This window comes from Harmonia axyridis, chromosome 1 (assembly GCF_914767665.1).
Source record: "Harmonia axyridis chromosome 1, icHarAxyr1.1, whole genome shotgun sequence".
Taxonomy (NCBI): Eukaryota; Metazoa; Arthropoda; class Insecta; order Coleoptera; family Coccinellidae; genus Harmonia; species Harmonia axyridis.
Window position 1 is genome coordinate 86527796 of NC_059501.1, and position 18664 is coordinate 86546459.

Consider the following 18664-nt stretch of genomic DNA (forward strand, 5'->3'; position numbering starts at 1 on the left):
TTCTTTTTTGTCAATTAAATGGTCGTAAATATTCGGGAGTAAATAGCAGGAAATAGCTGTTAATTAATGTTGAATACGTACTATGCGTAATGCTAAAATTTGATAAAATGCCGAAGAAAGCATCTTTCCGTTTTTTACTAAACCACTCATCTTTATTTATAAATATAGAAATCTGGATGATACCTCAGTGACATCTAGTGGCTATTATTTGGATGAAAAACTTAACCTAGTCGACATTTTGAAAAAATATAATCTAACAAAAAGTTTACGAATTCTATAAAATGGAAAATTTATTGGAAATAGATGGTTCTGAGTTGGAAGGAGTGAGTAAAATGAGACACAAGAGATAGAACAGTTTATTACATTTCAATTTTTAAGGGAGGACAAATTTTGAGGATAGCACTTTCTATGAGCGTATTGGAAAAGTTACCGGTTAAAATAAAAAATATTAGAGCCGGAAGGTCCAAGCCTGGTTTACTAGAGCAGCATTTGAAAGGTGCTAATAATTTGGTTCCTGATTAGCATATTTATATTCACACGATACCATATTAACATGCTGGTTTATTGACAGGAGTTGAATTGATGAGAGATTTATCTAATGCACATGTAAAAGGAGCACTCTTAGGCTGTGTATCCGTTGATTTCTTCCCAAAAATATTAAAAGGAGGTTCTTATCAGGCATTAGTAAAGACTGCTGGTAGTATAACATTATTACTACAGGTAGATCTCAATTTTTGTAAAGAATTTATTCTGAATTAGTGAATTTAAGGTTGCTCTTCCTTGTTGTTTATTTGCTGCAACTGATACAGAACTAGAACTTCATGGAGGTACTAATACAGACATGGCTCCCCAAATTGACTATACGACTGAAGTTTACCGACCCAATTTGGAGAAATTTGGAGCAACTTTTGATATGTCTCTAATCAGAAGGGGCTATTTCCCTAAAGGTGGAGGCAAAGTATTAATCAATATAAGACCTGTAAATGAATTGAAGCCAGTAACGTTAGTGGATCGAGGGGAAATTCGATCCATACATGGATGGTCTTTTGTTGCTGGTGTACTTCCTATTAGAATAGCGGAACAGATGGCATCTGCAGCCAGTGAAAAGCTCAAGAGATTTGTCGATAATGTAGAAATAGAAGTTTACAAGGAAGATAAGGAAATAGCACGAGATAATGGTGCAGGTATAATGTGAGTTGAAAAATTTTACTCAAAAAATGAACAAATCATAGTCATGATATTGAAAACATCTATTTCTTCCATGTTAATTATACTTCTTACTGTAGACTCCTAGCACTAATAGTTCTGGAGATATGAATTTTTGAAATTTTTTATTTGGATTTTTGTGATAATGATCCTGGGTTCGATTCCCGCGGCCGGATATTCATTAAAAATTTTTACATTAATAATTTTATGTGTATTAATTATGTGTTAAAAGTCGAAGTTAAATGAAAATTGCAGAATATTCATGGAGCAACTTTTTTAGACTTGTTGCAGAAACCAGTACGGGATGTATACTGGGTAGCTCTGATTTAATGAAAAGAGGGGAACAAGCAAGTGTTACAGGAACTAGAGCTGCAGAATCTCTAATCAAATCTCTAGATGAAGGAGCATGCGTTGACCAATACTGCCAAGATCAACTGATCATCTTGATGGCCTTGGCCAATGGTACATCTAGGATAAGGGTTGGGGAGGTTACCCTCCATACAAAGACCGCAATTCATGTCATCCAGAAATTTGTCAAATCGGTGAGGATCTTTAAACACTTGTTAGGGATTTTATATGAAGATTTTTTCCAATATGACTGATACAATTTGTAATAGTTACAATGGCAAGACTGTGTATTATTTTTTGACATTTCTTATGTCATAAGAAACGTCAAAAAATAATACAGTGTTGTGTCAAGTCAGTGCTTTATGAATAAAATAAAATTATTATTATTTGTAAATTTAGCTATGTCAAGATCAAATATTACTTTATATTATATAATTATTATGCACTTCATTGTTATATTAATTAATTTTTTTCTCATTTTCAGTGCAAATTCAACATCATTCCCGATGGAAGAACCAACATAATTGAATGTATTAAATAGATACTTTATGTTCTTTTAATTACTTTTTAATCATCAGCTCAGATTCTAAAAATTGTTCTAATGTGTATTTTGGTGTCATCTACCAACCATTATTTGCTAAAGGGGTTATTCCTTTTTGAATAACAGTAATGAAATAGGACAATACACAATAATGAATTATAAATACAAAAATTAGAACTGTTTTAAATGTATTCATTAATAACCAATAAAAAGAGATTAATTGATGAAAAAACATATTGTTTGATTATTCCCAGAGATATAACACTTTATTCTGAACATTCTTGAATTTTTTTCCATTTTAGACTGATATTATTAACTTAGAGGGTATTTTTGAGGATTTTCAATTTTAGAAAATTGTCTGGAATCAAGCCAAGTATATTAGTCATTCCATATAATATACATATGTTGGTCTGGGGGTAATTACCCCGCTTACTTGGTACGCCATTGGTAAATTGCGAAATTTTTGGAGATCAGGTATTTTCTAGTACAAAGAGATCTCCCCTCAGATAATTACTAGCCTACTGTTCTCATTTTATAGGATTCGCCTGAAATTTCAATGAAAAATTTTATTATTGAGAGTTCTGCCGAATATGGACCCCTTTCACGCCAAATACCGTGCGCCGCTGACTTCCAAAAGCGGAAGAAATGTCTCTTTGAATGGATTACCTAGACCACCGCAACTTTTTAATTAGGCCGCCTCAAAGAGATAAGAGATTTAAATTTCAAATAGGACGTTGAGGCAGTTTAATTAATTACGAATTTGTAGGTCAAGTACAAGGATGACTAATTAAAGTTCAATATCCCCCTAATGTTGACATTTAATCGTACAACGTAACCTACAAATTCCTTTACGTAAGGTGTAAAAAGCACTTTCCATTCTGAAGATGTATTTAGGACATATGATTAGAATAATAAAAATTCCAATGAATTCGAAATCGTTACCTCTGGTTATATGTTTCATTAAAAGTTAATATGTTTTCGACAAAATAACGTTATGGTATAGGTACTCCGATGCTTCTAATTAACGGAATACCTCTGAATACCGGTATTTTGGAATCTATTAGATTTTTTTCACCTAACATCAGTATTATCTGAAGATCAGGAAGCAACTGAAGAGGGCTCCGTGTTTAAAAATGACGATGAGAACGTTATCTAAATGTGTCGGTATTTTGAAAACATGCTATCCAGCAAATCGTGTTAGTTTCGACAAACTTCGTACCAGGAACAGTTCAACATTTCTTCGTGGTTTTCCACAATTCGCTTACATGATGGATAACTCAAGGTAAATTAGATTTTCTCGTTGATTTAAATGAATAACTATAAATCTTATTTTTTGCAGACCCGTTTCAACTGCTCTCCCAAAAGAGAAACCAAAAAAACCAATATTAGTTAGCAAAGAGGAAATAGAAGAGTTCGATAACATTTTTCCCGATTTGGTAAAAGACTTGGTAACTAACGAAGAGTTCGGAAATTTAACGGAAGTAACGTCCAGATTAACTAAATCTTTAACTTATAATGTGCCCCATGGTAAAAAGAACAGAGGTTTGGCTGTTGTTGCCTGCTACAAGATTTTGGAGAAATCGGAAAATTTAACATCTAAAAATGTTAGATTAGCGAATATCTTAGGATGGTTGATAGAAATGGTAAGTTCCTATTCAAATTTAGAGATATAAGTTAAAGGTAAAAATTATTACAAAATTTTACTTTACCCATATTAACCTAACCTATACACTTACTGAATTTAATTACCAAAAATTGGAAAATACCAATGATTCATCAAACTTTCACTTTCATATTCCATAGTATTACCGGTTTCATCTTGTTATGTATATAAAAATAGAGGTGAAATTTAATTTTCACAAAATGAAATTGAATGAAAAATAACAATGTTCTTGTCAGGAAATATAAAAATTTCATTCATGAAATACCTCCAAATATTGAATAGTAAGAAAATTGAAATTCAATAGAAAAAATAGTTTAAAGATTTAATTTATTCAAGAATAGAAATAGATCTTGAGAATACATTAGAATGTATGAATTTAACAGTTCAGTGTTAAGGTCAGCTTACTTATTTTGTATTCGTAAAAAAATATGTTTGTCCATTATTGCTATAAATAGGATTAATGGGAATGTTTTATTGATATAACATAGTAAAATACTATCAAATAGATGAGTATACAAAAATTTGATTGAACCGATTTAACTAGATAAATAATTAAGATTAAGTAATATCAATTCGGAATTTTGAAAACTGAAAAAGAAATACTTTTATTCAAATGTCAAAGATTTGTCCACATGTTTTAGCTGCAAGCTTTCCTTCTGGTTATGGATGATATAACCGATGGATCAGAAACAAGGAGAAACCAACTTTGCTGGTACAAGCTTGAAAATATAGGATTAACCGCAATAAATGATGGTCTTATATTAGAAAACTCCGTGTATTTATTACTAAAGAAGCACTTCAGTCAACATCCGTCTTATCTTCACCTGATGGAATCTTTCCTTGATGTTACAAGGAAGACCATTATGGGCCAGATTTTGGATTGCAACATTGTGGGCATGGAAACCCTAAGTATGGAAAGATATGAGCTTATTGCCTACAATAAGACAGCCCACTATTCATTCTTTTTGCCGGTTTCGCTGGCTTTGTATCTGGCTAATTATAGGGATCCCGAAATCCATCAAGAAGTCAAACTTGTGCTGTTGGAAATGGGAAAATTTTTCCAGATTCAGGTGAATATTTAAATGGATTGACTATTCTTACTATTTGCGAAAAGTTGCGGTTTTGGGATTTTTTTTTTCAAATAATAGGAATTCACTCTATTTATTTCTCTTAATCAGTGGTAAATCTGTTCATTTTACCATACCTTGTAGAAAAAAATCGTGCGGGAATATCTTGGTTTTACACAGATTTCATGGGTATTTTTCATTATTGTATGTTGGTACTCAGAACTCACCTGTCGCAGATCTATCTATTTGTCGAATTTGTGATACGGAATTCAGTTTTGCCAACCAATATTTTTCTATTAAAAAAGTCACCAAATAATATTTATGGAAATATTCTTCTAATTTCAATGAAAGTTCAGTGATTTAGAGTCAATTATGTATAATACTCGTACAAAAAGCTCATTCGAACACTCGTTCATTCAACAACTCGCCACTTCGTGGCTAGTTTTTGAATTTTGAACTTGTTGAAGAATATCAATGCCTTCTGCACTTCTATTATAAATAACTATTCCTAATTGCCGATCAATAGTGAATACATTATTGATAATTTCTATCTTTCTGTTTGTTCCGCATTTGTTTCGAGAATTTCATAAATGGCAATGTAGATAATCGTAAAAAGATCAAAGGTCAGCTTTATAACTGTAAATAATTTTATATCTAACATAATAATAATTTATTATTGGTATATTAGATATTTAATTGTTATCAATGTTCTAACATAAAGCTGAATAGCATATTGAATAAGCTTGTCTACATAATGTGAATAGACGATAAAAAAATTGTAATATATGAAATCTGAAAACCACATGCAAGGTTATAGAAATTATGGAACTTTTTTTATAGCTTTCATAAAGATTTTTATCGGTCCGAGAAAACGGTAAAGGTTTCTTTTTGCATCATGCATATTCAATTTTTTGAGAAATCGGCTCAAATTAACTATTATTTTTGTTGTTAATTTCCACTTCAGAATTCAGTTTCCACATTATGCGTTCGGTTTGAGCCGAATTAGGACAATAAAGTGGTTGTAAAATAATGTTTGCTGATTTTTGTGTAGAAATTCGCGAGATAATGTAGAAAAAAAAAATTTGTGTTTTTTTCGAAGATTTCTCTCACAATTATAAAAAGAAATTAACATCTACTATTTTTGAGATTTGGGCACAGTTGGAAAATGCACTTTTTTATTGTTTTGTTTGTTTTTTGAAAACAGTCTTCTAGACTGTTACAACAATATGATAATTGACTTAGCATCAAAAAGAATTTTTACAAAATTTCTAAACATTTATTTTCAAAAATAATGTGTTGAAATGTCTTACACTTCACTGTTATCAACCATAAATGTTTAACCTCAAAAAAGATGCCTGTCTATTATTTTTCGTGTTGATATCCACATTTCAAATTTCAGGATGATTATTTGGACTGTTTTGGAGATCCAGAAGTAACGGGAAAGATAGGCACAGACATTGAAACAGGAAAATGTACTTGGCTAGCTGCCAAAGCCCTGCAACTGGCCTCTCCAAGCCAAAAAAAGATAATGGAAGAGAATTACGGCATAGATAATCCGGTTAACGTTAAGAAAATCAAGGATTTATATGATGAATTGGGCATGGTCGAGTTGTATGCTCAGTACGAAGAACAAAGTTACAGCGAAATTCAGTCTATGATTCAGGAGTTGCCAAAGAAGGTGCCAACGGAAATGCTGCAGAAGATGATTGCGGTTATTTATAAAAGGAATGCTTGAAAAGGATGTCGAACGATGAGTAAGGGCATTTTTATACACAACGAATTAGCAAGTATTTGAAGATTGATGTTGAGAAATTTAGTATTCTTCCATTCACTAAAATCAGAAGTGAGTTACGTTTTTCTATTCTTATGTAATTCTAACTTCAATAAGAAATCATTTTTTCGAATACTTTATCTTTTTACAATTTATTTCATATAGGAAGACTGACATTCACCAAAGTATTTTTAAAACAAATCATTTCGGCAGCCAGTAAAAAAGTAGAGAAAAAGTTGATCTAAGTATAAATATATTTTTTCCAATATGTGAATGGTGTAGGTTTATGTTTCTATGAGTATTATCCTGTTTTTTTTTATGTATTTATGTATTGTTGAAACTCAATGTTACATCTTCTTTCAATAAGTGGTACAAACAATAAATAGTAATAATAGTTTTTATTACTCTAAATATATTAAGTTACAGAGGCTCCATTAATTCCTTTTAACTCTAAAAATAGTCCAATAATTTCTAAACTCTAAAAACACGAAATTTTAAGAGTTCCTTTTAAGAATTGGTACTCAAGTAAATACACTTCAGTTACTCTAAAAATGTGAGTTTTTAGAGTTTAAGAAAACTCTAAAACGTTAGTTTCAACAGAGGCATGACCAATGATGAGTGGTAACATTAAATTTAAATTATTTAATTTTTTAATTAATAAGTTATGTTGATCCATGAGCTACTTAAATAAATTCAAATTTTTAATGAGAATTTTTCTTTTTACCCTGATTTTTAATCGTTGGAAGAACGATTGGTTATAGATTATATATTTTCCAAAAAAATAGGGATTCCTTCAAACTTGCGGCTTTCTCACTCCAGTTAACCTATAATTATCCTATTCAACTATCGATAAATATAATAAAATTCATCGTGTCTATATACATATTGAGGTTATGGAGCAACTAGAGATTCTTACACAGAACGCCCTCTTCTGGAAATACTTCTTTGTCCAAAAAATCGATGAAACTTGTTGAGTGTTTGGCTAGTAATGTGTGTTGGTTGTTCAAAATCAATACGTTTTTCTTTTCGCCAAGTATAACAATTTTAGTACTTGGGCACGAAATATTCCATGATCAATGGAAAAGATTTTTTGATTGATATTTGTAATCATTATAAAAAAAACGCAAAACATTGTATTGAGAAGATGGAGTATAGTCAACAGACTAAATGCCAGATGATGCTCAATCTCCACATAGGTATAGAGAACAGTTTTGCCAACCAAGCGACAAAAAAGTGGGCTTTCAAAATAATGAAATCCATGTGAAAGCACAAAAAACTATTGGTAGTAACTCCGAAATTATCACACTACCAACTATATAAATGATAACATTTTGATTTGAAAAATAAGGAAGATGTGAAGGAATTGAATGAGAACAGAATTATCTCAATTATCTGTTATTATTTTTCATGCGTAAAGCTAAACAATATCATCTAAATCTACAGATAATGCAGTGATATAATACACAAATTCCAATAAATAGCTACTTAATACTTCATTTGGTCTAATGATCATCGAAAAATCGACCAGCAACTGAAAGAAATTCAAATTTGAAAGTCACTTCTGAGAGAATCTCCAATATATTAGTAAGTTTGCTTCTTTGGTTCCTACGTCCTTTTTTTTTGGTTTTTAACAATTTTTCATTTTTTTTTATCTCAATTTTCCGAGCTAATCTGCTTCTTCGCGGCTCATCCTGAACCTGGCGAAGTCCTCGAAAATAATATTGTCATCGTCGTCGTTGGTATAACTGTTTTCGTATCTGGACTTTTCTATGGACCTCGTCTTCTTCAGCGCCCTGGCCCTCTCCTTTTCTATGCTCCCAGGGGCCGGGTTCAGGAGTTTGAACGGTACATCGGTCACCAACTCGCCTCCCAAAGTGCCGCAGTTTAATTTGACGCGAAGAGAGTAAGAAATGACGATACCAATAGCGTCGATCGGACATTTACCTTCAGGCACCAAGGTGGAGCTGGCCAAATTGACGTCGTCGTCTTTAAGACGCCCGTCTAAGGCTATGCCTCGTCTGTCCTTGTTGCTTGAGGCCAGTGGCACTAAATATACGACTTTGGTGAAGCTGGCCCCAGGAGTGATCGGACAACCTTCTCTGGTCTCCAGGCTGGCGACGTATTTCGAGAACTGGGCATTGACCATGGTGATCTCGCAATGCTGGACCACGTAAACCTTGATGTTACGCACCTGCTTCCTAGAGTTGTTACTAATCATGATATTAGCACCGATTTTCTCGCCGTGGTAGTACAGATCCTTGTCCAAGGTGACTTCAAGGTTGATCTTACCGCTGGAGAAGGTGAACCCTTTGGAGACCAAAGAGCTGGGAAGGCGGGTTCCTTCACGGTTGAAAGGAGCGTATTGGAGTTTCTTGATGGCCAGGGTAACGGTGCTCCTCTTATGTCCCTTGTCTTCTTCGTTGGCTGCTGCGTACACTTTCACGTAGTACTCCACGCCCAAAGGTTTACCGCCATCATCTTCACCGGGTTGCAAGATGACGGAGCAAGGGGACATGTCAGGAAACCTGAAGAGGAAGGGTATGGCGTTGCTTCCCATCTTCTTCAGCAGCTTCTCCTGAATAGGGGTAGGGTTTTCCTTTTCTACGCTCTTCTTGGCCGGTATTAGCTGTTCGGAGGCAACGACCATCTCCTTGCTGAACTTGAGGCCCATGACCTCGTCCTCTTCACGGCCATACCGGTAGACGGTGATGACCTGACCGTATACCCTCCTGCCTTGTAGATAGCCATCTTCTACGACAACGACACCGTCGATGGGATCGGTATGGTCCAAGTGGTCGATGAAATCTCGCTTGCCCAGATAGACGGTGAGTTTACCATTAGGTGCAGTTTTCTTGAATACTTTGACGGCAACAACCATTGGATTCGGAACTGTACGAGAGTGTACGAACTTTTCTGTGTGGAGGTTTGATTGAATCTTCTACCAGAAGTGGTTTGTTGGTTGTGGGGACGGTGCTTTTAAAGGGATGTTCGGGGCTTCTATTGGCTATAATTGGTAATCTCTTGATTGGATTTAGAAGGCGTAAAGGGATTTGTTCCTAAGGATTCTTGGAGTGAATTAATTCTGTCTTGGGGGAATGCTTGCGTAGGTGTTGCCAGGAATAAGATGGAAATGTAATATTATTATACAACATTGTTATACTGCAGTGAATTATAAGAAATGAGACTTCTTTTTATACTTCAGGGTGGGCCTGAGCCAGAACGTTACAAATTATACTCGAAGAATATTTCGAATTATTGAAAAAGCTCACAAAATAAAGAATTATTTGGACTTTTCGGATTCGTACCAGTGGCGGCTTGAATATCGACTAAGTGATTTTCTCAATATAATAAAGGGTGTTTTTTTAGAGCTATAGAACTTTAAATTGCAATAAAACAACGATGGATTATTCGATTGGTATGAATTTTATTTATCCGCAAGATAATCTTGTGGCATTATATTTTGAATATGATTTCTGGCATATGATCGCCTCGGCTGGCTCGGATGTAGTCCAATCTGGACGTCCAATTTTCGATGACTTTTTCCAACATTTGTGGCCGTATATCGGCAATAACACGGCGAATGTTGTCTTCCAAATGGTCAAGGGTTTGTGGCTTATCCGCATAGAGCAATGACTTTACACAGCTTCACAGAAAGTAGTCTAGCGGTGTTAAATCACAAGATCTTGGAGGCTAATTCACAGGTCCAAAACGTGAAATTATGCGGTCACCTAACGTGTCTTTCAATAAATCGATTGTGGCACGAGCTGTGTGACATGTTGCGCCGTCTTGTTGGAACCACAGCTCCTGGACATCATGGTTGTTCAATTCAGGAACGAAAAAGTTAGTAATCATGGCTCTATACCGATCACCATTGACTGTAACGTTCTGGCCATCATAGTTTTTGAAGAAGTACGGACCAATGATTCCACCAGCCCATAAAGCGCACCAAACAGTCAGTTTTTCTGGATGTAACGGTGTTTCGACATACACTTGAGGATAAGCTTCACTCCAAATGCGGCAGTTTTGTTTGTTGACGTAGCCATTCAACCAGAAGTGCGCTTCATCGCTAAACAAAATAAAATGGACGTAGTGCGCGATACGTATTCCGCACAGAACCATTATTTTCGAAATAAAATTGCACTATTTGCAAGCGTTGTTCAGGCGTGAGTCTATTCATGATGAATTGCCAAACCAAACTGAGAATAAATCACTTACCAGCTGTTAAATCGGTCACCATCTTGAACAGTAATGCCAACTTAAAGTTATATACCTCGAAAAAAAACAGCCTATATAACATGCACATTCTTCAAAAAAATTCATAACTCCGAAACTCTAGGAACTAGGACTTTGCTGTAAGAAATGTTGTATTCAGCTTTCGAAAATACGAGTTTTTCAAAATTTGATTCTTGATTTTGCCTTTAAGAATCATGGATCTTTTTCTCGAGTTAGTAAGATCAATACGTTACAGCAACCAAATTTTCTAGTAAAATTCCATCCCAATAGAGTTCTCAAAGTTTCCCAAAAAAGCTTTGAAAGACGGACGGATTTTTATTATTCGAAATTAACACATTCACATAATCTGAGATTTCAGAGGGGCTAATTTTTTTTCTTAATGGATTCCAAAGGCTTATTATAGGGGATAATAAGGACCACAACCCACAAACTTGAGGTATAAGTATAACAAAGAATGTGTTTCAATAGCGCATATTAATTTTTTTCAATTAGGTGCTCATTGAGAAATAATTCAAGTTTGAAATAATAATAGTGTAATAATATTTCGGTGAATAAACAAACTGCAAACATAAATGACCTAGAAAACATTCAATTGATATTACTTAAATACAACACAGTGTAGCTTAATTTCAGAGTTGCAAATGAAGATAACTAATCAAGTACTTTTTATTCATAATTGTACAGCTGTTCGAACAGCTGATGAAGCTGAATCTAATTAAAAATTTATTGTACAAGAAGTTAGAAGGATAAACACAAGATATTTGAACGGCCTTCAAAAACATATGTTCTCTTTTTATTAGAGACATCTATTAAGCAAACAAGGTAAGACTTTCTTAGAAATCTACCAAGTCAATTATTTCCAAATTTTGAAAAGACGTAATGATATTTCAATATCTGGATATTACTTTTTTAATTTATTGAAAAACTATGCAAAGGTGAATGGAAATGATTATTTTCGATTTAAATGAAGTATTTTAATTATAAAATGAAGAAATAATTTTTTGTGTGTCATCTGTTAGTCAATGTCCAAAGTATAAAGTACGGTAATTCAATCACAAATTTCCTGTAACTGTCGTTTATTTTGACAGTTCACAAAACCGTAATTTTAGTAATGGCGGAGAAAAGTTGGACAATAACATCTTCACTTTCCAATAACTTCGTTTATTTAAGTTACAGTAGATAGTTTTTTCTATACAGGCTTTGTGTTTGTTATATAAAAGAAGCATCGTACCTGTGGGCTTATTCATCAATATCCCGAAAAATTGCATTTACATTGGATTGGTCTTGTTTATAATGTTTTATAATTTTTTATCTTAGAATCTTCACATAGTGGTACAGAGAAAAAACATTCATTTACTACAGCTCATTCCTTGTTTCGTGATGAAAAATTGCCAGCTTAGTGTTGATAGATAGCTATGGCGAATTTGAATTTCACAAGAAATATTGGAGGCAACAGCCTCGGTAGACCAGCTAGTGTTGGTTTTGGAAATAATTCGATGTCTGGGCATGTAACCCCCGTCTTTGGTCAGAGAGCTCCAGCTGAGAGGAGAGGAATCCCAGCAATGGGGTAAATATTTATTTTATATAGTCTTAAGTATGGACAACTCGGTGTTACGGTTAGTGAGCATACTGTATGATATTCCTCAGAATGTTTCTGATAGAGTTTTGTATCTTTGAACTTTTTTACTAATTAATCAGGCAGGGATTTAGTTTATTATTATTAGTTGAAAACTTCTTTTTAATGGAGTTTTTGAATGAAGCATTTTTTTAGAAAATGCCATTTTCAAGAAACTATGACCTAACCTCCAGAGGAATTATAATTTAGTTTTAAATGTTTTGTTTCTCAAATTATGGGGTATTTTTTTTTTTGATAAGATAGCTTTTATTTCAAATTACCATGTGACATCTTTCACTTTGGCATTTCCTCGTAAAGTAAGAAATCGTTCCTATGACAAGTTCAACAGATTCTTTATTTTCCAGGAATACAAGCCAAATGGGCAATGTCAATACATTAGGAGGTTATAATTCCTTTAACGCAGTGTTTGGCTCAGGTGATGCAAACACCCCGTCCCTGTTAGATTTGAGCGAATTTCCCTCATTGACCAACAGGAGTTCTGGCGACAACGTTCCTCAGCCTAGTCCGATGCCGGGGGCCAAACCCTACGTTGGAATGGTTAAGCAACCGACCTCTGAATCGAGTGAGTTCACCATGTCATCGGAAGATTTCCCAGCACTACCAGGCACGCAAGTACGTGATAGTACGTCGCCCGGGGGCAGTACAATTGTAGACAAGCAGAATAATGGCGGTGGGGGCGACGGTTCTAGTACGAGGGAAAATGAAAAGGGGAGTTCAAAGACAGGTACGACTCTCTCTTTCGAGAAGTTTTTTTTCTGCTTCGTTTCAACAAACGCTGGTCAATTGGTTTTGTTTTTTTTTAACCGCAGTTGGTTTTAATGTCTGGGATTCGTGAAATTCTGTCTGTCATCTTCCTTGTATAAAAATAGGTTAGGTTTCTACAGGAGAAAGCTTAAACAGCTTGAAAATTTGTTGATTTATTTACTTCAGTATGCAATTGAGGTTAGGTAACTAGGCATTTTCACTAACTCCTTTCGAGAATATTTGAGGAGTTTGTTGGTTTTATCGATTCTAATGTTAACTTCCTGTGAGATCTCTTCATTTGTGTCAAATTGGGAATCTTTATCTCAATTTTCAGTATATTCTTTTTCGTTATTTTTCTTAAACTTTTGGGCTTATTTTGTTTGAGAGCTCTCTCCTTGTTTCATTCTTCAGAGTTAGTTTTTTTCCATCTACGGATGGTTGATTTATATCCATTAGCGGAATTCGATGAACATAAAAGAAATTATTTCGATTAGAAAAAAATTCCTATAATTGTTTCCATTTAAAAGGAATACAAACTGTGTTGACTAATGGTTCAATACTATCTCTTAACAGACAATTAAAATTCCAATGGGACTATATCACGTTTTCATTGTGAAATGAAAATTAATTCTACAGTGAAATTTTTTCTGATAAGATTGGCACATTCTTCGATTAACGAATCTTTATTATGATTTTCTTATCACGATCCAGGATTGTTGGCTATCATGTGGGCATAATTTCTTCATACAATTCTAAAACGTTGAAAATATTCATTTTTTTTAGTGCTAAAATAAGCCTTATATGGTACCAATGCAAATGAGGTCGTACAATTAGGAATTGTTTGCAATGTTAAATCTCATCTAAATCTACTAACAGAATAACTCATATTTTCCATTATCTGCTCTTCCGATTGATCGAATTTGATGAATAATACGGAGTAACAGAAAAAATAATAAATGTAAAGATTTCGTCAGCATAATAATTCACAATAGAAAATAAATAGTTTTCGATAATCCTTTTTTGCTTAAATATTCAAAATATCATTACAGTAAATTTGAAAAAAAATTCTGTCTTACCTGTAATTACCAGTTTTAATTGAAGCGGTCATCAGATAAATAAAGTTCTAAAAGAGCAACTGCCCCCAAATAATGTGAAATCTGTTTTGAATATGAGATTTTAAAAAAATAGGTAAATATGGGAAATGTTTGTAGGTTATGTTGTCTAAGCTGAAATTATTGGAGATTTAACTGTGTTGTAATTTTAATGTGCAATAACATTTACTTATAAATAATATAATGCATATATACTCTGTGACATTGGTGTGCTACTCCCAGAAGCAATAATTTCTTCCGAGGCATTACACCACATTAGATTCTTTTGGACTTAACAAGTCATCAATTTTTTTTTTCTACCACAAGTTAATAGAGTAAGATAAAGTAGAAAATGCTATCGTTTTATTCGCATTTTAAATAAATCAAGTTGAAGCTATTATTCCTTCTGGTTGTAACAATTCTAATGTCATCATACATTATCATTTTATTTGACACTTTTAGGCCCAGTCTTTTTACCTCCGGTTTACTGAATGTGACTCATGAAGTGAACTTACCAGCCAACTGCCAGAATTAACACAATATTGGAGACAGCTGGCAGATAAGTTCATGTTGCAAGTGACATTTAGTGAACGACAGATATATCTGTCAAATATACTTTTGAAAAGTATCTAACTAGATATTATTTGGATAACTTATTTTACAATTACAAAATAAGTTACTTTCTGAGAGAGTATCTGAAGTTACTTTGGGTTTATAGGTACCCTTAAAAAAAGTAATTCAAGTACATATTGTAAAATTACCCTTACTTTCGATAAGGGTATTTTCTGTAGAATGGTTTTTCATATTGAGTTCCAAAATGTAGTTCCTTCTGAAAAGTATCTACTAATTAGTTTTTGTTAAAAAAAATAAAAGTAAGGAAAATTGCAACAACTCAGATACTTCGAAGTAATACACTTTTCCAGAGGTATAAACAATAGGCCTTATCATTGGATCCAACAAAAAAACCACTGCTAATCTCTGCAGGGTTCATTCAAAAATCCTGTAACTACCATGTAACATCAGTTTAAATTAAAATAACTAATTTATTCAACACAAAATATGTTTCATCAACTACAAGTTGATTTCTTCATCGATTTTAATATACCAATGCCAAAAAATTCCACCGCCTTTTAGAAACAATGTCAATAGATAGGTACCATACACATTTTGCTCGGACAGAGCTGTTATCCAAACTCATTGGATGAAAACTTAAAGTTTCCAAAATGTCACTATTTTTCCTTTTTCTATATTCAAGGAAAGAAAATGTTGCTAGCCATACTCACCTGAAGAAGTCAACATATAAATGACGAAACAATGATTGCGTCGAATAAATTCAGCGGAACTGTTGTTTTTATCAAACAATGACCATTAGGTTCATTCAAATCGAAAGAATGAACAAACATCGAACCATATCCGTTCTGTTCCAGGTATCCAAACATATCCCGATGGGAGGGTAACGAATATTCCTGGCAGTATGGTGAGCGACCAGTTCGGCATAGTCGGTCTCTTGACATTCATCAGGGCGGCCGAGACCGATCCAGACCTAGTATCGCTTGCGCTCGGGCAAGACCTAACGGCGCTCGGACTGAATCTCAACTCTCCGGAGAACCTCTACCCAAGTTTCGGCGGACCGTGGGCAGAGTTTCCCTGCAGACCTCAAGACATCGATTTCAACGTTCCTCCAGAGTACATCATCAACCACGCGATCAGGTAAGGCTGGGAATATTTAACTTTTTCACTTAACCTCAGATTCCTCTCATTGAATAAAACACTTTTTTCCTCTATCGTTTTTCCAGATTCAGCTCAGGTAAAAAAATATAACTGTTTAATGGTTTTATAATGGGCTAATGCAATCCTGTACTTTCGATGTTTACACATCTAGAAAACATAGACGTCAATCAGTGTAAACATTGAAGTTCTATGAATTGTATTCAATTGAAGTTAAATTCAATATACTCACTTAGAAGCTTACATTTTGCGGTTCAATTCTAATTTAGAATTGTGTAATTTCATACCACTTGTGGAATAGTTCTTTATAATACATATAAGTACAGAAGGCATTTATATTCTTCCACAAATTCTAAAACGTGCCACGAAGTGGTGAGTATGTTGTGCGAATATTGGTTGGCAGAGTTCCAATTACCAACATAGAATAATGAAATATAACTATGAAATCTGTGTAAAACAGTTATTTCAGCACCTTTTTGTTCTACAAGGAATAGGAAATTCTTCTTATTTTGAGTTAGACCATTAGAAATAGAAAAAAAAACTGATAACTGAAGAATAGGCTTCTTTATGTGAAAGCTACAAAGGAAGAACTCAATTTTTTTCGGAACTTCAACAGTCTGTATATTTTTACTTCAGCTGAATCTTGTAACATGGTATATAAAAGAAGTGTTTTATTCGATGAGAGAATCCATGGTTGAATTCAATGTACAACTTCAAGGATCACCCTGTATATTTTATTTTATTCATTTGAATCGTAGTGCTAAGAATAATTTCAATACCAAGCGATACAAATTATTGTATCGGTAGACGTTACCCGTGAATAAAAATTTTGTCAATCGGGGATTCCCCGAAAATCTTATAGAATTAGAAGAAATGGCGCGAACCCAGATTTTTTGCTATGTCAGACGTACCCATGAATAAAAATGTTGTCAATCAGGGATTCCCCGAAAATTTTATAGAATTATCAAAAATGACGCGAACACAAATTGTTTGCTAAGATTACTAGATTTAGTAACAATATTTATCTTCGAAATTATTCTTAAAGTAAATAAGAAAATATTGGGAATTGGAAATAACAATGGATGATAACCAACTAATAATTATTCTTAAAGATTATTGTTTTATTACAGAGACAAACTGGCATCGATGAAGTTGAGCCGATATAAAGACGATTTACTATTTTTCATATTTTATAATAACGTCGGTGAAGTACTTCAGATGATGGCAGCTAGTGAATTGTAAGTATAAAGAAAGAGGAAACAATTGTAATACGATTTTTTAGATTAGAAACAGAATTATCTATTACATGTCTAGCAAAACAAAAAATGGCCTTATTCACAATTTTATAAAAAAGAAAAGCTTTAAAATTTACAAAACACACTTTCATATAATGCACATACAGGATGTCCCAATCTCAAGAGTCTATAAAACTTTTCTGAAGAATTGGGCCTTCTTGAAATCTGAAAATTGGGGTTATGAAACAGAAAGTCGTTCAGAATTGAATACTTCACTTTTTAGAAAAACATAATTTTGATTCCCTGTATTACCCTAGGCCTAGAAGAACTTAGTGGAGAATATCGAACAATATCATCATTCAAATAGGCCGTTGTCTCCACAAATGTCTAATAATCATCAAACAGCTGGACTAATTCTTTGATTTATTGAATTCTTCTCCATCTCGAATAGCAAAATGACTATCAATACATAGATAGATCCACAAAAAAAAAATTAAATTTTAAAATACAATGAAACTATAGAGGAGGAAATTCTGACAATTCCAGAACCAGAGAATTTATAATGACAGTAGAGGTCATAATGGGTAATTTTTTGAAGGTTATGGGACTTAGACAATCGATTTGAAGTAGAATATAAAATTAAGTCAATTTGACAAATGTTCGAATGAAATATCAAAATTTGAATTGTTAGGATTGTTTTGACAGTTTGGCAGTTGACATTTTAATGTATACAATGTGTAATAATTTTTTTTTCTTTCAGATACGCGAGGGAGTGGAGGTACCACATAGAAGAGAAAGTGTGGATAACGCAAGTTCCGGGTATGGTCTTGATAGAAAAAACATCGACGTACGAACGAGGCACCTACTATTTCTTCGACGCGCAAAATTGGCGGAAGGTGGCCAAGGAATTTCATTTAGAATACAACAAACTGGAGACAAGGCCTTCCTCGAATTTCACCGCCCACATATACGGATGAAAGGCTGATTTCCCATGACTCTGCCCAATATAAATAAATGAAAAGTGTATAAATTATATGCATTGATTCGTTAGATGTAAGAAAAGTGGACCTATAATGGAATAATCACGTTATGATTGTTCCATTTGTGGAATCGGATAAGTATTAAATTGAAAAGGCGTTAAAAGTTATATATCTATACACATTTTCATTTTATTTGTAAATTAACTGTAAAATATTAATAAATAATAATATGATTACTTACTTCTTGTGTTTCATTCGGCCTGTATCGGTTCGTGTTTGGTTTTGCCGTTACATCAAAGAAATATTGAAAAAACTCACTCGGTGAGTTATATGTCACCAGAGCAACCGTACTTTTATTCTGGTTAAGTTCGGTAACCACGCCCACTCCGGTTGACAGTTGTCATTTTAATTTTCAGATTAT

At 33.6% G+C, this 18664-nt stretch overlaps 4 protein-coding genes across 5 annotated transcripts; 3 read left to right on the forward strand and 1 right to left on the reverse strand.

The window, feature by feature from the left end:
• The first annotated feature begins 143 nt into the window (after positions 1 to 143).
• LOC123675227 (RNA 3'-terminal phosphate cyclase) lies at positions 144 to 2221 on the forward strand. The gene is made up of 6 exons (XM_045610561.1): positions 144 to 323; positions 379 to 496; positions 572 to 720; positions 770 to 1191; positions 1487 to 1748; positions 2039 to 2221. Exons 1-6 carry the CDS (start codon positions 282 to 284, stop codon positions 2093 to 2095), a joined length of 1050 nt encoding a protein of 349 aa, XP_045466517.1. The 5' UTR covers positions 144 to 281; the 3' UTR covers positions 2096 to 2221.
• Positions 2222 to 2934: 713 nt separating this feature from the next.
• LOC123675167 (farnesyl pyrophosphate synthase-like) lies at positions 2935 to 7301 on the forward strand. The gene is made up of 4 exons (XM_045610466.1): positions 2935 to 3377; positions 3435 to 3738; positions 4400 to 4828; positions 6225 to 7301. The coding sequence occupies exons 1-4, from the start codon at positions 3229 to 3231 to the stop codon at positions 6558 to 6560; spliced, it is 1218 nt and encodes a 405-aa protein (XP_045466422.1). The 5' UTR covers positions 2935 to 3228; the 3' UTR covers positions 6561 to 7301.
• Positions 7302 to 7975: 674 nt separating this feature from the next.
• On the reverse strand, positions 7976 to 9569 carry LOC123675173 (arrestin homolog). The gene has a single exon (XM_045610478.1). The coding sequence runs from the start codon at positions 9472 to 9474 to the stop codon at positions 8263 to 8265; it is 1212 nt and encodes a 403-aa protein (XP_045466434.1). The 5' UTR covers positions 9475 to 9569; the 3' UTR covers positions 7976 to 8262.
• A 2351-nt stretch (positions 9570 to 11920) lies between these two features.
• Positions 11921 to 18483, forward strand: LOC123675214 (CCR4-NOT transcription complex subunit 2). 2 transcript variants are annotated; one of them, XM_045610540.1, is made up of 5 exons: positions 11921 to 12396; positions 12810 to 13189; positions 15728 to 16010; positions 17159 to 17266; positions 18024 to 18483. In XM_045610540.1, the coding sequence occupies exons 1-5, from the start codon at positions 12245 to 12247 to the stop codon at positions 18238 to 18240; spliced, it is 1140 nt and encodes a 379-aa protein (XP_045466496.1). In that variant the 5' UTR covers positions 11921 to 12244; the 3' UTR covers positions 18241 to 18483. The 2 variants fall into 2 exon arrangements, with proteins under 2 accessions (XP_045466496.1, XP_045466503.1); XM_045610547.1 differs by having other exon boundaries at positions 11922 to 12396; positions 12810 to 13027.
• Positions 18484 to 18664: the final 181 nt, after the last annotated feature.